Raw genomic sequence first — 18,191 nt, 5'->3', positions numbered from 1 at the left:
TCTGCATCACCTTATATTATCTTGAATAGGTAAACCGGGCCGATCTCGAAAAGTATGTTTGATAAATCACAGCAGCTTTGTTTTTATTGCCTAACCCGCCTCACCACACTGTGAAACGATACTGTTATATCATTATTGTATATTGCTAGGGGTGTAACGATTCATCTACTACAGTCGATGTATCGATTTATATTCCTGCGATCCAACTACATCGATAGGTACTCTGCAAGTTTGTCCTTCACGGGGGACGTATATCGATCTAAAATCGATTTGCAAGGTAAATAATCGATTGTATCAATACTAGAATTTGCATCTTGAGAAAAATTACCTTTTTCCTATCATGATATCTACGTGCACGCAGCATCAGCCTCATGTATCCAGCCGGAGGCAGACGGTCCGCGAGGTAAATAATCACGGGAGTAAAGTAAAAAACAAAAACAGAATTCAACAACCTTAGTCTACTAGTTTAAAATGTTTTTCCGTATGTGTTCATCTATGAAAAGACCCAATGAAAACTGTAGGGTGGACTACTTGATTACCATAGGTAAATTATTTAAGACAGCGTTTGTAGAGGAATGATTCTGGTCCCAAGCTGTTTGATCACTATCAGCGTGATCTCTGTATTATTGATCTACCGTTTATATTGAAATGAGGACGAAGCAGCAGGTTAAACCACTGTTCGTTTAACTTGAATAGAAGTATTGGTTTATTATATTTTTGTTAATATTGCCTTGTGGGCGCCTGGGTTAGCTCAGTTGGTAGAGCGGAGCGTCCATGTTATTAAGGCTTGGTCCTGACCTGCGGGCGGCCCGGGTTCGATCCGGCCTGTGGCCCTTTCGCATCCACTCTCTCTCTTCCCCCCTTTCAAGACTCTCATCCACTGTCCTCAATGAAAAATGGAAAATGCCCCCAAAAAAATAACTTAAAAAAAAAAAAAAAAAAAAAAAATATTGCCTTGTTATCTTGAGAACTGAATCAGCAGGTCCCTGAAGTTGCACTTTTTACTTTTTCAATAAAGCTGTATGTATTTGCCATTATGGTTGTTACTTGTTTATGTCCATAATTAATTTATCCTGATTCCATCAAAAGAAAAACTTTGAGGAATCCTGACCTGCACTGTCCCAGTATCAGATATTGTATTTCACAGTCACACTGATTGAATGTTTGGCAAAAAAAAGTTACTGTATCGATTTCAAATCATTGAATCGTATCGCTCTACATGAGCCAAATATCGTCCGTGAATCGTATCGGAACCATGGAAAGTGATACATATAGTGTCGTTGTAAAAACGTATCATTACTTCCCTAAATATTGTACATAGCATTCTTCTCTATTTTTATTGTATATTGTAAATAGTGTCCTTTCCGTCTTTGATTTTTTTTCTTTTATGTATTTCTTATACTTTGCGTTTCCTTGTAAACGGTACCCGGCACCGAAGGCAAAAGGAAGAATTTCATTGTACGGGAAACTTGTTTTTAACTGTGCGCAATGACGATAATCTCTGAGACTTGACTTATGCATGTGTTATTGAAAACATATACACATGATGAATACTTTATAAATGAGACCAAATAAATGCAATTAGCCGTAACATTAACTGGTAACATTACAGGCTTATTTATTTATGTCCTCTCTTTAGGAAAAAACCCAGAATGCATGCTTTCCTTTCATATTAGATTCAATGTTATAAGTAGGCTTCAATTATCAGAACAGTACGGACAATTCAGGCTCCCTCATGTGGCTCAACGGTGTACTGCAGATATAAATGTTAAATGAAAGACTATGGAGGAAATTTTTGTAATTTATTTGGCGACCCTAATAAAATCTCCTGCGACCCACGTGTGGGTCCCGACCCTGGCTTTGGCAATGACTGAGCTAGAGTAAATTAAATTATTTATTTACACTTAGTTGCTAGTTTATAAGGTACACCAAGCTAAAACTAATGCAGTGTAAAACATCAGTCCTGCAATAAAGCCTCCCTTCATAAAGGGTATGATGTATGTAATGGTCCACCTCATTTATATCAACGAGAATAGGCTATATAACAGAAAAGCCTCTGTGTATAATGTAATAATGTAATAGCTCCATGAACTATATCTTCCAATTGATCATAAAGTTGAATCAACAATTGTCTAAAACAGTGAATGAAGATAGGATTTATATTGCAGGACCGCATCAGTTTTAGCCTAGGTGTACTAATAAAGTCTAAAATAATTGGGGCTTTATCAGGATTTATCGTTTTATATTGAAATCACTATTTGAAAGAGTTATATTTCCAAATTGCAAGTGCAGTGATTTTAATTAGAATTTACATAATTAAGAGTGTATGAGATATGTGGTGAAAGTTGTGGTGGCATCTTGACATTTTGTCAGATATAATGACTAGCTGTCGCTGGCATATTTACTCAGCTAGAGCTCATTTATCCAAAGCTCTCTGCACACTAGTGTCTGTCATTTACGCAATGGCCATCGATGGTTTCTTTGAAGGAGACACCACTCTGTATGACCTTGATGTTTGAAAAAATATCCAGTGGGTCTTTGTCTTTGCTGTTCAACATCAGAATGGTGGATGTTGCTCTAGATACATGATGTAATTGATTGCCTCACATAAGTTTCAGATAGGTAGCTCAGGAATTTTGAGTGTAAATGATTGCTTGTTACTACGGAGATGTGAGTTGAAGCATATCATATGATCATTTTATGTTATTACCTTAAACGCTGTAATTTGGGACCCCCTGGAATTCAATTAAATGCGTCCTGTCAGTCTGTGATGCTAAAGTTGGGTTAAAGCAGCTCTAGGGCAGAGCGCTGAAATGTATCATTAGGAAGTTGTCGGCCTTATATAAATATTGTCAGACATGACAGATTTTAATTAGTTCAGTTTTATATACTGTATGTGTTTTTATATTATTGAGTAAAGCCAAGTAAACCACACTGGTGAGCCTAACTTTTTCATTTGGGTGCACCAGCACATAATTTAGGTGCACCCAAAATGTTTCACTGTGTCTATTTGGCGTCACACCAACACATTTTAAGCGTTTGTCAGTTCCCATAGCCCTACACTAGGGATGTCCAACCATACCAGAAATGTAATAGTCGTTACCAATACAAGTGAAATTCCACAATTCTCGATAGCAATTCAATACCACGGTAAAAAACAAAAGTAAGACAATAAAATCCCATGTAGCTTCGATAGCCACTTCTTTATTACCGTTTTGCATAGTGTTTTTAGTTAGGGAAGTTAAAAGGGTCATAATTCCCTCCGCTGAAGGCCAAGGAAGGCGTTATGTTTTCACCAGCGTTGGTTTGTTTGTTTGTCCGTTAGCAGGATTACTCAAAAAGTCTGCCATGGATCTGAATGAATTTTTTTGGAGGGGTGGGGTGTGGCACAATGAACAATCCATTAGATTTTGGTGGCGATCATGATCTGGATTCAGGAATATTTTAAGGATTCCGATCAGCCTGAGCATTAAAACCACAGGGTATAACACATGCGCAGTGTAACTGATGACGCGTTGATGACGCGTGACCCCCGCCTCCTTCTGAGAGCCGAGAGATACGTGTGTGGGTGTGTTTGCGGAAGCTGCTGACCGTCCGCGGTGAGAAAGAACAAAGCGGTAGATGAGACGGGATGAGAGACAACGTAGTGTAACGTTATACAGACATAACAAGGCTGCTGAATGAGAGAGGCATCCGCCGATACGTTACACGGAAACACACCGTGTTAATAAGAAGCCTACCACCTCACGGTACCGCCAGCTGCGAGCTGTGATCTGTTTTTAAAGTCACGCGTTGGCGGAGGTCTGCGCTCTACGAGTGCAATTCTAGTTCCCTCTATATTTTCTATTTGATATTGCTGTGAAAACATCTCTTTCAAAACAGCTGGATTTATTCAAGTTTCTCTTTACATTTGAACACATCATTTACCGTCGCCCAATACTCATCTTTACCAAATAGAGCCTTAATACATCATAATATAAATCAATGGCACTTCCTGTTAAGCTCTCGTCCTGCGATTTCAACACAGATTTGTCGTTCACAATGTAGCATGACGTGTCGATAGTGAGTTAACAGTCTACCCACAGTACCGTCAGATATCCACATGTTTACATAATACGTTGGTATTAGAGTAGCGTAATGTAATGTGCGCATAGTGAGTAAGTGGTTGAGTGACAGAGAGAGAGATGCTGAGAGCAGATCAGCTGTTTGGCGATCATTGGATCATTGTAGTGTCACACACACTCACACTTTTTGCCCTCCCCACTTGTGAAAATATTTAGTCGCACTCGACAGATTTTTGTTCGTGAAACCATTATCCAGTAAACTAATGACTGAATTGTATTTTTTTTTCTCCTGAAAACTAGCTGGGTTTACTTAGAAGCTCACTTTTCTCTGACCCTTGGTTTGGAAAAAAAGAACTCTTGATGGACCTCACCAAAAAGCAACTATGTTTTATCAGGCTCCATTTATATAGGAACAAGATCATTTGTGATCATGCTTGCACAAGGAGTTCATGTTTTAAAACTATGAAGAGCACAACTACAGGCTTTTTTTTTTTTTTTTTGTATTGTAGCAGTATTGTAATTAGATATTTTCCTCAAAATTGAGCGGCCCCTCTAAGAAACAAATGCTCCCCGAAAACTTCTGCACCAACAGTCATGAACAATAAACGTTGATGCACAGGGAAACTTGTCCTCAGATGCAGTTTTATCCAAAATACTACCATCGTGGTATAGGCTTTACTCCTGGATTATGTCAGTATCATCTGTCAAAATCCAGCATTTTCAACAATGCTGTATGGGTGCATGTCCTTGCAAATGAAAGTGCCTATGTTTCAGTTATTACCCTTGACTAGTGTTGGTGGTGCCACTTTTTTTGCCACCATTGCATGTGCATACTCCAGTTCTTTTATCATGGATTCCTGGTTGTGAATTATAATTGTCTGTCTCAGTGGGAAGATACGATGTGTGGTGTCAAAGCTTCCCAGCTGGACCTCTATAGAAACCAGCAGGAGCCCACTGTCAGCATATACCGGCAGTTCTCCAATCAAGTGTGATGCTGGGGTTTGGCCCACTTTTTGTTTTGCAGTATATCACACATCAGTGGTAGAGTTGTTCAGAGTTGTTTTTCAAGGTTGACACAAACATCTTTGAATTAATACTTCTCACAAGTGATACTTAGTTTAGTTATTTTACAATTTCTCTCAGAATGAGATCATTTTCAAGTTGAAAAAGGCTGTGGATGAATAGCTAGTTTCTCCTATGCTGGACACCCTGTTCCGAGCCTTGGAAACGGAGGCATGATATGTTTCAAGGCCAAAAACAAGGCTGACTATAATAATGGTTCATTTTTAGAGCACACTTTCCCTTCCATAAAGAAGCTCCATGTTGCAGTTTCAAAAAAGTTCTGGCATACAATTATTGGTCCCATATCATGCCCACTTTCAGGTTCATACTTATATTTTGTGTTTCTACTAGAACATGTTTACATGCTGTGATGTTAAAAAAAAAAAAAAAAAAAAAAATGATTTCCTCATATTGTTCTGCCTGAATATGCCTGTATTTACCCTCTGTCTGAAACGCTCCGTTTAGCTAATTTCAATGGAATTGTAACGGAATTGCGTTGCTAGACGACAGTTTGGGTTCCATGTTTACTTCCTGTCAGCTGATGTTGTTCTCATACACTACAACCAGAAATAAACTGGGACACATTTAGAATGTTTACGTTTAAAACCGTATAATGGTGGCTAAATATTGTATATTTGTGACATCACAAATGGACAGAAATCCTGACGGGCTTGTTTCAAACTCACAATTTCTTGAATACGGGCTGTGTGTATATCTCCGTATATTGAAGCGCTTCGACACTTTCACAGTATTTATATAGCACTTAAACCTGCCTTATACTATAATAGACATGACAATCTCACTTTTCACAATATGGGACCTTTTAAGTGTGTGTCCGATTTAAAAACTCTTGATTCAGTCTGTATGAACATGGCCACATAAAATGTTTCTTTTCTTCAAGATTTAGCATGCTTAACCTTTTCTAAACACCAGTTTTGCCTCTTGAGGGCCAGATTTACTAAGAAAATGGTGCTGCACAGTTTTGCAGTGCAGTTTTTATTGAGTTTGCTGTTTCATTTCAGCGCCTGATTTTCTAAGGCCAGGGTTACACTTGTCTTGTCAACGCGACTTTTGTCATTCGATCATGCCAGGGCCCATTAACTGTCAAGTCTGTACGCTCCCAAGATCGGATCTTGTTCACTTTAGGATCTGATCGAGTTGGGATCTCAGTGAGTTGTGGACATGGCATGTGGGCACAATCTGGACAATTTATCAAACTTGTCTCGCATCATCTTCCCACCACACGGAGTTCTTCTCCCAAGGGAGCGCAAAGGGAAGAGAGGAGGAAAACCAGGGCTGGAGCACAGCTGAGACCTGCTGTCTGAGTTGTGTGAAATTACTGCTGATGAAAACCCAACATTTCCTGATTTGGGTGCTTCAAAATATAAGTATTGAAAATATTGAGACGGTTTATGTGAAGAAGTTATAGGAAAAAAATTGTATCACCGAATTAGTGGAGCTTTCGGCTGTTCTTCAATAAAACAAGTCTACTAATACTGCAGGATCAGGAGGAAGAATAAGCATCAAAAATAAATGGGACTTTATTGTGAAGAATTCATAGGAATGAGGTTTACCTACCGTTTTACAGCAGCTCCTTTGACCACAAAATATGTTTGATCACTGTCCGATCAGACATTGAAGTGTCAAGTGGGGACACACATATGCGGACTCAACTGAGATCCGATCCCTAAAAAAGCCGCATTGGAAAGACGAGTGCTACCACGGCCTGAGACACCAGCTCATTACAGCTCCTAGACTGACCCTGGGACTGACCTCCTGACGCACCACTGTGAGGGAAGGAGAGCTCATAGCTGCAGTTCAGCAGTGAGATGAGATCATTGAGCTCGGAATCTTGATTACAAAATATTACTATGACTGCGGTTCAACTCTATCTGCCAAAAACTGTTATTTTTTTAAGAATTCTATTATAAATCATTAGCATATATCTAATTATGAATGCATTAGGAATAAATAAACACGTTCAAGTGCACAACATATATTGCCTGGGAACCAGACGAAGGAGGTAACAACTGGATATTTGTAAATTGCATGACCTAAATGATTCAGCAGAATACGCAATCATCCTTTCTTAACATGTCTCCTCCTATTATTTGCACCATCCTCCCCTGAATTCAAATGCAACTAGGAGAGTGGCCCATCTTGCAAACACTTGCACAAATGACATGCAAGCTGTGACTCCAACCTGGTGCGTCTGATAAATACAGTACATGTGTTTGAGGCAGAATCTCAGTCACAAAAGCCTCTGGAAATCTAACCCTGTGTCATATGTACAGGCTGGTTAGGTTAAGCTAACTGTGCTATTAATGGCTTGCTACACGATGTTCAGTAGGCAGAACACTGAGGCACCGAGGGAGGTCACATATTCAGTAGTGACATATTCTAATAGTCAGTTAAATGCCCTCCTAGCTATGCTTTTCACAGGGCTGAATGAAGACTCCCGGGGATTGATGACTCAGTGCGTCACTTGTACATGTAGATAGAGAAATAAATGATATGTATGGAAAGCTAATATACTTGTCTACATGACTCAGTTGATGAGTTCTTCCTATCTTATACAGTTACCTTCAGCAGTGGAGTTTCTGTGTCTCACAACTTATGCATTCATTTCCTTTGGTTATTACGTCACCTTCTGCATTGAGCTACCACCAAAGACTTTATTCTGAATAAAGGAAGCACATTTATTGTGGTTGAATTAGCTGTTTTTGTTTAACATCACATTTACACAAAGAAAGCTACAGCTCTTTAAGGCAGGCTGAGGCAGGTTTCACTTCAGCTGATCTCATGCATTAAGTCTCCCTTTTTTTACTTGATGTTGTTGAGTCCGGGAGTGGTGATAGAGAGAAAAAAAAAAATATATATATATATATATATATGAAGGCCACAATTTACTAATTTGTTTGCACGATATAATTCGTTCCCTGAATTTAATGAAGTTATGATTAAATTGTCGCGCACAAAGATAGTAATTCGTGGCCTCATTTTATTTACATTTTCCCACGTTTTTAGTTAATTCGTGCACACGAGATGTGTATAACAGAGACCCCGCTGCAGTCTCTCACCGGAGTGATGTGTGCTGTCAAGCCACAATTCAGCACGACTGATCTGCTGCTTACATTTTGTGAAGCCAGCATCAGACTGTTGTAACATAACCCCAGAACCCACCTCAGTACAGAATCACTACAAAAACAAAACATAAATCCCTCTGCAGTGCTTTACAAGTGTGCTGTAATCTATAAAAATACGGTGTTGTCATTTACTGTCGCACTTCTTTCTCTCCTCTTTTTTTCCCCTCCATCCCTCCGCGCTGTTTCACCCAGCGGTGTCACCGAGGTTGGAGGCGGAGCTTGTGTGCGCAGAGCTGAGAGACGGCACTCGGCAGTCAGTTAGCTTTGTTGCTATCAATACCAGCTGCTCTGATTCAACAACATTGAGCTGAAAAAACGTGCATGTAGGCTGAAATTCAACCGTGGTGTCGTTCTGTCGGAGATGCAGTGGCCATGAGTAAGGAAAGTAACTAACTTAAGTCCGCTAGCCGCTAGGCTAATTCATGCTGTGTAAAATGTCGTAGACATGCAGGAAGTGCCCTGAGTATTGTAGTGACAGGGACAGAACACGTTTCCCATCATGCCTGCCTAGTCCCGAGTGCCGGGGGGGAGGGGACCGGGGAGAAAGGTGGGTTCACAGTTACCTTCGCCATTGACAATCCGCACTGCAGCATTTGTCTTGTCGAAAAAACAATGAATCTCTTCATACTGAATTATCTGTATGTTTACGGTTGTGATGTCGCGCGAGGAGGAGCGTTGACGCCCGTGACACAGCCTCCTTTTCATAGGCCTTGGCTCAAGCGAGCCAGAGACCGGAGCCAACTTCCTGTATCTTGCAACTCCGGCTCCGCCTCTTAAGGTGGACCAGCTTTTCTCCTTAAAGAGATGAGCCGCTCCTCTGAGTTTTTCTCAGCTTTTTAAGTGATTGTTAATTTTTATTTTAACCGATAGCGTGAATCGGTTTAAATGCTTAATGTCGGTTAAACGGTTAATTATTAACATCCTTAAGTAGGAGAAAAGAGAGAAGATGGTCTTTTCTCACACTTTAGGGGTCTCTAGAACACCGGGGACAGATTTATGTTGAAAGCCATGAAAACGGGCGTTTTGCGTAATATGTCACCTTTAGGAAAATGCTATCTAACCCCAACCCTAATAGTCAGTATCTACAAACCAAATGTTTGCTAGTGTTACAGGGGGTAATTCACTCCTGTGTAAGAGATTGCTCTGTGTATTTGTGAGCTCATATTCATACAAATGTCGGGAGAGATTATGTGCATGTGTGACAGCCACATCTGCCATAATTCAGTCTGTATACCCCAGCTGTGATGTGAACAGTAATAGTTTATTCCATCTGGAATGAAATTAACTCCCAATGATTCCCTTGGTTAATCCTCCAGCTAACCTCCATCTGAGCAGCAGGGCACCACGGAGGCTGAGCTGCTCCACCTAAGTTATGGCCGAGGATGATTAGTAAGGAATTAGTATGCACGGCAGGGACTGGAGCTTTGCACAATTCCATCCAGGCCACAAGACAAAGCTGATCATCATTTATGTAACTCGATGGAGTGTGTTTAGAGATGGGCACATTAACACGTCCATGTCTTTCAAACGAGACGCAGTGTTTCCACTCGCCAGTCTTTCTATACATTTAGAATGTTGGACTTCAAACATCTAAACGGGGGGTTCTCAAACAAAGACGGCATAACATTAGAGCTCCTGTAAAGGCCACTGTGTAATAGTAAATGATCAAAGAGCAGCTTGAATAATAAGCTGATTAAACAAACTTCTGTTTGACGTGCCTGGAGCATCCTATCACACTCTGTAGACACTATGACGAGGCAGTAAAAAAGGTTTTCTGATCAGTTTTTCCGCTCTGTGAATCAGGGCGCTCCACCGGCCCGTCGGGGGGGGGGGGCGTGAGGACCTGAAAGATGGTGACGAGAGGTCAACGTCACGCTGCTGTAAAGTGTATCGGTGCCGTTGTATCGGAGCCGTTTTGCGAGTACAAGTATATGAGCACAGTATCGGACCAGATACCCGATACTGGTATCGGTATCGGTGCATCCCTAATCTTTAATGATATTGGCCGATCAGAATCAAACATTCCTGATTGAAATGTCAAGAATTTTAAATCTGTAAATTTGACAAAAAGGTTCTTGAGTGGGCTGATGTGCAGTGTGTATCGGTGTACATAGCTGTTGTGCCACAGTGGCTGTATTCGAAACTGCATACTAGCAGTACGTACTGATTGGTCATGTAGCAGTAGGGGTGGGGAAAACATCGATTCACATATGTATTGCGATTTTTGTTTTACGATTTTTAAACATATATTTTTAATGTCAGAATCGATATATTTGCTTCATTTGAGTCTGTGCGGAGGAAGAAGGTAAGTTCCTGCTTTTATTGTTGTAGTCTGAGTAACATGACGTCATATCCGTTCCGTAGCCATTGACCAACACAAACCAGCCGCAGCCGCAGCAAGCCGGTCTTTTTTTAATGTTACCACTGTGGGGTGATGAAACAGTACACATAGTGGCTTTGATATGTTGCTGTTCTCATAAGCCGGGTTTTAATGGGTCATTTTAGACTTCCATGGTTAGATTTAAGGTCTTTCTCAGTCTGTGTTCTCGTCTGTTCTTGTGTTGTCGTGGACTTTTAAAATGAACTTCAAATGGTCTGTCGTGGTCCAAACACTGGCCCAGTTCCAAGTCCACATTCACAGTGCAAATGCCAGAAAGTGCTCTTGCAGCGGATGACCTGAAAGCCAACTTGTGAATGAACTTGTTGTAGACAAGAATCCCAGCATGCTTTTCGCATCAACCAGTGGTAGGGATGCTAATTTTGAAAAAATTCTTAAACCGATAGCCGACCCTCATTAACCGATTATTAACCGTTAACGACAAGATTTGTTTTGCATGCAGCGGTGTACCAGCTGCAGTGTATGAGCACAACAGACAGTCCCCGGTTCAGCCGTCCGGGAGCGTTAACTTAGCAGCCATGGTGCTGCGTGTAGTGTCGCGGACATGCAGCCACTTTCTCAATAAAAGTCTCCACTGCACATTTAGTTTAGTTTAGCAGGTTGTCAGCTGTGTGTCTGCCCAGATTAACGATAGCGATTGTCAGACAAACAATGTGTGCGTTTGTGCTACGTTAGGATCTGCGGTCACAGGCGGACATGGGTCTTGGGGTGTGGGGTATAACCCATGCGCAGTGTAACTGAAGCTGCGGTCGTGCGTTTCGATTGGCTCAATTTCAGCGAGTGCAGGCGAGATTTCAACCGCGTCGTGCCGCCAGATCGGGGCTCGGCCCACGTAAAAGGCGCCAGGGGTCTGTGGCGCTGTCGGCAACCCACCCGACCTGTCTTGAAACATGGACCAAGGAATCTAACGTACGCGCAAGTCAGAGGGTGCAAGCAAAACTTTGTGGTGCATTGAATGTGAGGGCCGGCGCACGCCGGCTGAGGCGGGATCCCGGCCCATCGGGGTCGGGTGCACCACCGTAAATTTGTAACGGTGCCGTTGTATCGGAGCTGTTTTGCGAGTACGAGTACATGAGAACAGTATTGGACCAGGTATCGGTATCGGTGCATCCCTAGTTTTATCAACCGTTGTTGATGAATATATCTCAGCATCTGGTGAAGCCATTGTTGGAAAAGTAATATTGCTCCACAGTCTAATTAGCGTGGTCATTTTGTGTATGCATTAAGTTCTGTAAATTGCATCACACCAGGTGCCACTGAGCAACACCGCAATGAATATCCCAGATGTTGGGTAGTACAGAAGCTTACCTCAATAGAAGAGAGAGAGAGCAGCAGGCATCAGGGACGGATCTGTAGCTCTGCTGGTAGCTTCGTGCTCACCATTGTCACACACATACAGTCAGTCACGTAGCAAAACTTCAGTAAGTTTCCGACAGACCGTATGTGTTTGTTGTCGGTGGCGTTCTAGCTGTGAACGCAGGTGTAGCAGACAGTGGGTGTACAGTTTATGTGTCGGTGCATAAATGCAACGAGGCTACAACCAAGGCCTATGAAAAGGAGGCTGGGTCACAGGCGGACATGGGTCTTGGGGTGTGGGGTATAACCCATGCGCAGTGTAACTGAAGCTGCGGTCGTGCGTTTCGATTGGCTCAATTTCGGCGAGTGCAGGCGAGATTTTACTGCGCATGTGTTGTACCCCCGGAGATATGACTCGCGACTCAGCCTCCTTTCTATAGGCCTTGACTACAACTCCTCCACTCAAGCGAGCTATTGACGGGAGCCAACTTCCTGTATCTGTAACGCCGGTGGACCAGCTTTTCTCCTTAAACTGACCAGTTTTTCTCATCTTTTTTCTTTTAACTGTTTTAAACGATAGCGTTAGTCGGTTAAAATGCTTAGTGTCGGTTAACGGTTAAACGGTTAATTATTAACATCCCTAACCAGTGGCGATGGCAGAAGACGAATATTTGTTCTACAACTATTATTGTGTCACCAGACAGAGTTTTGATATGTTAACAAAATAATCTTGACTCAACGGTCCAAGGGCCTATTCACGTATTCCAGAATGTTCTATTAGTTCAGTCTTCAGTAGCAGATTAGGAGATTGCTCAGATGTCAGTGAACTTGTAGATTTTCCATTATTCTTAGCACTTTTAGGACTTCTCGTTTATGTTGAAGTTGAGCTTGACAACTCATTTTTGACAGCAGTTGACAAAATATTCTGAACTCCAGGTCCTTTTGACCGTATCACTAAGAAATATTCTGAGCCATTCTCTTCTTGTTAGCGTATCGTCACCGCTTGTTATCTGTCCTCAACACCTACCCTTAATCTCTTTCTGTCTCTTTTCCCCCTCCATAGTATCGACAAGGTGTCCAAGGTGGCGTCCCCAGTTCTGGTGATCCACGGCACCGAAGACGAGGTGATTGACTTCTCCCACGGCCTGGCCATGTACGAGCGCTGCCCCCGTGCCGTGGAGCCTCTGTGGGTGGAGGGAGCCGGCCACAACGACATTGAACTGTACGCCCAGTACCTGGAGAGACTCAAGCAGTTCATCTCCTTCGAGCTTCCCACCTCCTGAAGGGGAGCTCCGCACTCAGGCCAGGGTTCATCTCAACACACTCAAGAAGCCGCCTCCTTATCATCTCCCAACTTCCTCTCTTAGCGTAGGGCAGGACTGGAGGAAGCTGGTCACACTTGTTCTCCCCTGTCCTTTGGAGCCATTTCAGGGTAGGAATGTGTAGCGGACCGGAAGAGGAGGAGGGTTTAAATTGTTGAGGTGCAGGCAAGAGTCAGTGGCCAGTACCGGCCAGGAGAGAAGCTTTGGCTTAACAACGTACTGCCCCCACAACCTGGCTGGTGCTCCCATCCTACACGTGGACACAGTTTGCCAACGAGCCCAGGCCAAGGCAGTGTTTGCACTCGCTGCTCAATCTGAATTCATTTCTCAGCTCCAGCTCTCCTTCTAATTCTTCTACTCACTCCGTCTCTCCCTCTGTGCCAGTCTCTCACTGTGAGCTTCAGTCCGTCACATTTCCTCATTCTTCCCTCTGTTTCTCCCACGGTCCTCGCTTTTCTTTCCACTGAGTCTTTGCAACGTCCAAGCTTGATTTTTTTGTATTCTTTTATACCAGGTGAAGAAGTATCAATTTTGCACCTTGAGATACAACTGAAGTTTTTTACTTTTTCTGTATTTTTAAGTTACCATTCAGGGTTTACCAAACAAATTGCACTTTTAATGTGCAGATATTTTCAGGTAATGGTTTTTTTTCTGTGTTTGGAATATGTATATGTTGATTTCTTTTGTTGTCTGCATTCCATGTTTTTCTTAATTGCACGTGGAATTCATTTTTTTTTTTTTTTTCAGTATGTAGAAGCTGTTAACCCAGAGTGCATCCTCGCACATCTGGTGGCTGTGATCTTTATAGTCCTGATGCATGCTCCTCTCTCATACAGGAAGACAATAATGCCAAACTTCAATGAGAAATCTGGCAATTTTACAAGACGCCTTGCTCACTGGCACACATGCAGTTCTGGGAGAACATTTACTCAATTCCTTCAATACTTTAGAGCCTCTGGTGAATTCAGCATACAGACAGCACCTGCAGTACTAATGTCGATAAAATGCCAACATTTAGAATTGGTTTGCCCATACAGATGATACACCATGAAAGGCTTCAGTAAAGAGCACTGAAGTGTTAACTGTGATTGGTGGATCATCTATATGCAAAATCGAATGCTGAATTTAACAGAGGTTTGTAAATTGTATAAAGTGCTTCAACAGGTTATTGAGAAAAATGATTTTATCTAGGGATGAACCGATACTACTTTTTTTTAGACCGAGTACAAGTACTTACATTTGGGTACTCGCCGATACCGAGTACCGATACGAGTACTTCTCTGTGCCAAAAGACCGTCGTTAACAGCCAGCTGGAGGGTGTGAGCGACGCACGGCTGGCTGTGGAGTCCCGCATACGAGGTGGTGCGCCGCGACCGGCTCTAGGTCGGCTTGGAAAGGCTCGGGGCGAAGGTGACTCACGGCCGCAGCTTTACATCCCTCCCCGCCGGGACCTCACCACACCGTGGACAAAGGGCTCGCTGTGCCCTCTCTCCCTTCCCAGGGAGAGACGGGGCTCCCTGCTCCCGGTGCCACTGTCGACCGGGGCGGACTGTCCTCAGTGCGCCCCAACCGCGTCGTGCCGCCAGATCGGGGCTCGGCCCACATAAAAGGCGCCAGGGGTCTGTGGTGCTGTCGGCAACCCACCCGACCTGTCTTGAAACATGGACCAAGGAATCTAACGTACGCGCAAGTCAGAGGGTGCAAGCAAAACTTTGTGGTGCATTGAATGTGAGGGCTGGCGCACGCCGGCTGAGGCGGGATCCCGGCCCAGCGGGGTCGGGTGCACCACCGTAAATTTGTAACGGTGCCGTTGTATCGGAGCCGTTTTGCGAGTACGAGTACATGAGAACAGTATTGGACCAGGTATCGGTATCGGTGCATCCCTAGTTTTATCAACCGTTGTTGATGAATATATCTCAGCATCTGGTGAAGCCATTGTTGGAAAAGTAATATTGCTCCACAGTCTAATTAGCGTGGTCATTTTGTGTATGCATTAAGTTCTGTAAATTGCATCACACCAGGTGCCACTGAGCAACACCGCAATGAATATCCCAGATGTTGGGTAGTACAGAAGCTTACCTCAATAGAAGAGAGAGAGAGCAGCAGGCATCAGGGATATCCGTTAGTGAAGTGGAGATCATGTGGTTAATAAGACTTGATTTAAACAGAAACACACTCCGGTACTGTAAACTGAAGCCAGGGAGCGTGGTGCGGGGGTTTACCTGCAGACTGAAGACACTGAACTGTGAACTCCGCTCCATGTGAAGGCATTCGAGGTGAAACATGCTGTCGCTGGTGTTCGGGCGTCAAGTCATTTCACACTACAAATAAAGCCTTATGTTCGTAAACATTTCACCCGGTCCTGTTGACCACAGCGGGGCTTTCGTGGTCTTCAGGGGGGGGGGGACTGATATCTGCTGCTATTCATCAGAGAAAATCAATCAGTCAATCACTGTGAACGCCAGACAGTTTGGGGGGGAATACTGAAATGACAGCAAGGTACTAAAACCAAATCCAGCCTGACCACTGTCATCCCCCTCTCATCAGCCATGTGTTCCTGCCTGCAGTAGGGGGGGGGGGTGCCCTCTCTTACCAACACCCATGTCTGCTGAGCCCCTGTGATAGTTTAGCTCTCGTCCCAGCTCAAAACTCCAAAGACGTGAAAGAACCGCGATGGGGAAACTGGGCAACGCATGCAAATCAAATCACCTCTCATAGTTGTGGACTATTTCAACTTGTATCAGCTGTATTTCAATCATTTGTTCTTTTACCCCCTTTGCAAAGTAAAACACTAAAAAAAAAAAGAGCTAAACAATGGCACTGGAGTAAAACACTAAAAAATAACATTTCAAGTAAATGCTGAACATGTTTTCAGAGAAGGATCGCGTTTGAGGGATATTTGCTAGCAATTTGTGATCGTATGATTGATCCGTGTACTGCTGTGAAGTGGCGTGTCAGTTGAGTATTAGTGTTTTCTGATTCTAGCTAATGTCGGGGCCGACGTTTTTGAATAACGAGCCCTCCGTCATCTCTAGTATATTTCCTCTAGCTCCTCTTTTTAAAAAGGAAATGAAGACCCTGCTTTAGTCCTGATTATTGTTTTGATACTGACATTTTTACGAGGTTTTTCCAGTCTAAATGTTGATAGATTTCTCTGAAGCTGGTTTGTAAGATAATCCTCTGTAATGGTATACTTCAATATCTTCTCTATACATATTAGCCCCTTAAATGGGGCAGTCTAGAATCATTGCTTTAACACTGGAATAATAATAATATGCAAATGAAAGGCAGATGAAGGTAGTAGAATCTGATTTTTGGTTAATATTGTGTAGAACAGATGAATTAAGCCTTAAACATGCCGTGAAACAGATTGTCATACATGTGGTAGTTGCGAGAAGGCAGCACAATGGATGTTTTAATGCTTATAATGGAATAAAGGATGCATGGAATATGTGTGTCTGACCTTATTGTTTCTGTGTTAGAGAGATTTATGACTAGGCATCTTTTTGGAGGGTCACTTCACCATAATTATGATGAAAAAAAACATCTCTCTTACCCAGGGTCTGAATTTAACCTTTTTCCTCACCTGCCACTGAGCAGGTCACTCAACATTTCTACCGGCCACTCATTTTCTTTTGTCTGCCACTTCTGAAATCTAGGTAGAACGCTTTAAAACTGTAAACACTGAAGCCATGGGCACACTACCAACGTCTGTGTCGCGTGGTGGCTGCGTGATGCAGGAGTCTGGTGTTCACACTAGACACTTGTTGGCTGCGTGTCCGCTGCCTGTCAGCTGTGTTTCTGCTGCTGCTGTCAGCCCTTTCTTTCTGTATAGAGTTTGCCTTTTAATGGCCATTAACTTCATTATAAATATCATTTATATTTATTTTAGACAGAGAAAGGTTCAGAAACGTGTGGTAATTAGTAAATAATAGTAATAATCCACAATTAAAACTCCGTACTGTATTCATTTATGATGCTTTCCAAGTCACTGCTTGTTCCACATCACTGTCCGGCACATATTTCAGAATAAAAGCCTTGTGTTAACAAATGAAGGAATTCTGTGCAAAGAAAATCTGCTTTAGGGCTTTTATTTTGAAATGAAAGCAGGAAGTGTTGATTTAAACCCCAAACTTTATCAATTCTTGGAGCTCTCAAGTTACTGCTTGTTCCACAGCACTGACTGCTCATATTTCAGAATAAAAGCCTTGTGTTAACAAATGAAGGGATTCTGTCTATAGAAAAAACATGTGAGGGCTTTTATTTTGAAATTAAAGCAGGAAGTGTTTAACTTTACTTTTTTTCATCTCCGTAACATATTCTACAGATAGACCTCGAAACTGTAGTAAAGTCTTGCTGGTATGAAGTTAATATACAGTCAATAGATCACCTTCACTGTCTGTGACATATTCTACAGATGTCTAGACATGTAAACTGTATTATGTAGCTGATATGATGTCCATATACTGTCAATAGATCACCTTCACTGTCTGTTGCTGATGGGAAACGCAGCCGAGACGCGAGCGGCTCGCGTGTAAAATAGGCGAGCTTGCTATTCTATAAAATAGACGGGCGTCTCAGGCGGGCAGTGTGTCCACTCTAACCTGTTAACATGGACGCCGAAATAAAAAACAACACACCACGCAGCCGGCACGCGCGTCTCATGCAGGCAGTGTGTCCACCACTTGACTCAGTGGTACCAGACTGTAAAATTATGGAATATATCATGTAACCTTTAATCCGTGACTATATTTACACTCATGGTAATTAGGTGATAATTAGCAAGTTACCTATTTGAAATTTCTTTGGAATTACGGCCAAATTACCCCAATATTTACCTCAACATTTATCAAAACTTACTTTATTATAAACATCATTTCATAATTATATGCTAAAATAGTAT

The 18,191-nt window shown here is 42.5% G+C and overlaps 1 protein-coding gene across 1 annotated transcript in view; it reads left to right on the top strand.

Moving 5' to 3' along the window:
- Positions 1-16,737, top strand: part of abhd17c (abhydrolase domain containing 17C, depalmitoylase) — a 44,101-nt gene extending 27,364 nt beyond the window's left edge. The window contains 1 exon segment of the mRNA XM_037753090.1: positions 13,030-16,737. Within this exon segment, the coding sequence (XP_037609018.1) occupies positions 13,030-13,249 (220 nt within the window). The 3' untranslated portion in view covers positions 13,250-16,737.
- Positions 16,738-18,191: the final 1,454 nt, after the last annotated feature.

Source organism: Sebastes umbrosus, chromosome 2 (assembly GCF_015220745.1).
Source record: "Sebastes umbrosus isolate fSebUmb1 chromosome 2, fSebUmb1.pri, whole genome shotgun sequence".
Lineage (NCBI taxonomy): Eukaryota > Metazoa > Chordata > Actinopteri > Perciformes > Sebastidae > Sebastes > Sebastes umbrosus.
The sequence above is the reverse complement of the archived record's forward strand: the minus strand, read 5'-3'. Positions and strand labels throughout refer to the sequence as shown.